Source organism: Trachymyrmex cornetzi, unplaced genomic scaffold (genome assembly GCF_001594075.2).
Source record: "Trachymyrmex cornetzi isolate Tcor2-1 unplaced genomic scaffold, Tcor1.1 scaffold884, whole genome shotgun sequence".
Lineage (NCBI taxonomy): Eukaryota > Metazoa > Arthropoda > Insecta > Hymenoptera > Formicidae > Trachymyrmex > Trachymyrmex cornetzi.
Genome location: NW_017300228.1, coordinates 1,999 through 4,789, shown reverse-complemented (window position 1 = coordinate 4,789; position 2,791 = coordinate 1,999). Strand labels below are relative to the sequence as shown.

The following is a 2,791-nucleotide window of genomic DNA, read 5'->3' as shown; positions in this document are numbered from 1 at the left end:
TGTGTGATTCAGTTTTTCCAGTGAGGGTAATATAAAGGGAACGACCCGGGAGAACAGCTTAGTATCAGGCTGCTCTTCGCCCTGATGAAGTGGACTGCAAGGTTCACGAAACGTTGGCATTCCAAGAATGGATTTGAACACGGAGAAAACCCGCGAAACACAAGATTGTCATTGATAGAACTGTTTCTTTCATGTAATTAAAACAGATGTATACAGTCATATTTTATTTTTGTAGTACCAACACGGAACTGCTCCAATACCTAAGTCTGTAACTAAAAGTCGAATTAAGGAAAACATGGAATTTATTGATTTCACCTTAACATCCGATGAAATGAACGCTATTTGTAAACTCAGCACTGGACAGAGAGTAGCACTTTTCACACCGTAAGTATTAGAATATGCATGGTATTTTACATTTTATGATATCATCTGTCATACATGAATATTTTAGAACTCTGAGATCTTTAAACATTTTTTAAAATAACTTTATTTCTCTTGGATAATGTACGTTAAATTTTAATTTTAAATGAACTGTAAATCGTATTCAAATTCAGGATAGAATTCTACATACAATTTTACATGTCATGTAAGCAAATAATTATTGCAAATTATACATTATTTAAAATGGACTTTGAAGAACAATAGATATTAGACAAATATTCGAATGACGTATATATTTTTTAAATAACTGTTTTGTTTCTATGTTTTAGTGCGATAAACTTTAAATACTTTCCTTTTAACATTCCGTTTTAAATCAGTATAAAGAGAGTTTTACAACTACGTGAAAAAATGAAAAACTTCGAAGGATATATATGGATATACAATACATATTTTAAAATATTTTCTCATTTAAAGCTGTACTTTTTGTCTGAAATATAACTCTAAATATTTTCAAACGTTATAATAGTTATTTCTTCCTTCTTTGATAACCCATAGAACAAACAAAACAATGATTAAGAAAAATATTAATTAAACTTTTTATGATTTAGCATTAGACGTTTCTTGATGCAACATGAATAATTTATTGAATCTAGAAGACAACAGGAAACAAGTCGTAACCTCGAGAATGATCATATATTAGTATCCTCTTTAAAAGCGCACTGGAAAGCGTATGTTTTCACGACGATGTTTGAAGCTCGCTCGACCCTTGGTCTAACCAATTACAATTGGATGCTGCAAAAAATTTCGAGGTTCGGGCCAAGACCACTCGCACGATTAAATTTTTCGTCCGTTCTGTACGACATGTGATATATCCGAAATATTATAAAACACGTTTTAATCTATACTCAAAAATCTCACGTGCAGCAATTGATAAATCGAGATAGAATTCCTGCAGAACTCCTGACGGAAAAATCCACTCCCTTGAAATCTTATTTCGATTATACCAATCGTCATGTTTTACAAAATGATTACCATTTTTACGCAGTAGAATCTTTTATATTATGAATCTCATTGCTTATGTACTCGAAAATTTTCCAATTTATTTCTATCAACAAGTAAAAGAAAGGTACTGGAGATATTTTAAAACATTCTAAGAATATTTTGACCGTTTTTATAAATATGATGTGCTAGAGATAATTAATATATTGTTATTATGTAAATCAATATCCTTGAAGTTAATATGTAGCTTTATCATATATTCATTACATGTTTTTCTTTTATATATGAAGACCTTTATCAGGCATTTTGTTATTTTATAAATCTAAAAAATAAAGAATTTGAAATAAGTAAAAAAATTATGAAGAATCTTTCTCATTGAGAGTGTAAATAAATCAATATCTTTTAAATTGCATTTCTTTTAATCCTATATATGTGTAGCATAAAAACTCTCACAGCGGTTTTGAAAAAAAAAAATTTGAAATAATGGACATTTTCTGAGATATTGCATAGAAAATCATGCAGGTAGGGGAGATGACAGCCAACTGTATATTATGGTTATTTCAAGAGACTGGTTTCTAATCTGTTAATGTGTTAGGACTTTTGGGATAAGTTGGAGGAGTCGAAATAAACAAACTTTGGCTATTACAGAATGCTTCACATACGTAATACTAAACTATTTCATATTAAAGTTGTTTTTTTCAAAATCATTTTTACAAAATTGCAGGAAACTCTCGCATCCTGTAAAACGGCTCAACTGCTTGATTTTGCACAATTATTATTAACACTTTTTTTGCAGTTTGTAAATTACAATTTGTTTGTATTTATCATTTAATCCTTTCTTTTTTAGGAAGATAGTGCTCAAAAAAAAAGTTAAAAATAAAAAACATGATTTTCGTTTTGCATCCATTTTGTTAAATTCCAATATTTTAACCTAAGGTTGCTTTAATATTTGCGTATATCGACGTAGAATACTGATAAAAAAAATAATTAAAATATTTTAATTATAAAACCGCTGGGAATTTCCCAACAATTTTTATGTTATTCATCTTGACGCAAAATTCAAAGGATTAGGAGAGGAAGTGGAAAAAGAGAAGTATATCATTTTATTTCTGAAACCTCTAAAACAAAACTTTCTATTAAAACAAATAAAAAATTTTATTTTAAGGATGTTTTGTACATATTTTAAAAATTATGAAAAATGTACAGATTATTCTAAATTACGTTTTAAAATAATACGACAAATGTGATGACGGTTTACTACCTGGCTTGTAAGTTATTTTAATAAATAGTAGTATTTTTTTAATCTATACTGTAATAAAGATATATAGAAATGTATTATAAAATAAATGATAAAAATTTCAATGTTTTAATATAAGTACATAAGAATTCAAGATTATTTACGTAGAGTTAT

At 28.0% G+C, this 2,791-nt stretch overlaps 1 protein-coding gene across 2 annotated transcripts in view; it reads left to right on the top strand.

Annotated features, from left to right (window-relative positions):
* Nucleotides 1-769, top strand: part of LOC108769314 (1,5-anhydro-D-fructose reductase) — a 22,644-nt gene extending 21,875 nt beyond the window's left edge. For both annotated transcript variants that reach the window (XM_018520223.1, XM_018520222.1), the window contains exons 7-8: nt 236-384; nt 711-769. In XM_018520223.1, the coding sequence (XP_018375725.1) occupies nt 236-384; nt 711-753 (192 nt within the window). In that variant the 3' untranslated portion in view covers nt 754-769. The remainder of the gene's footprint in view (nt 1-235; nt 385-710) is intronic.
* Nucleotides 770-2,791: the final 2,022 nt, after the last annotated feature.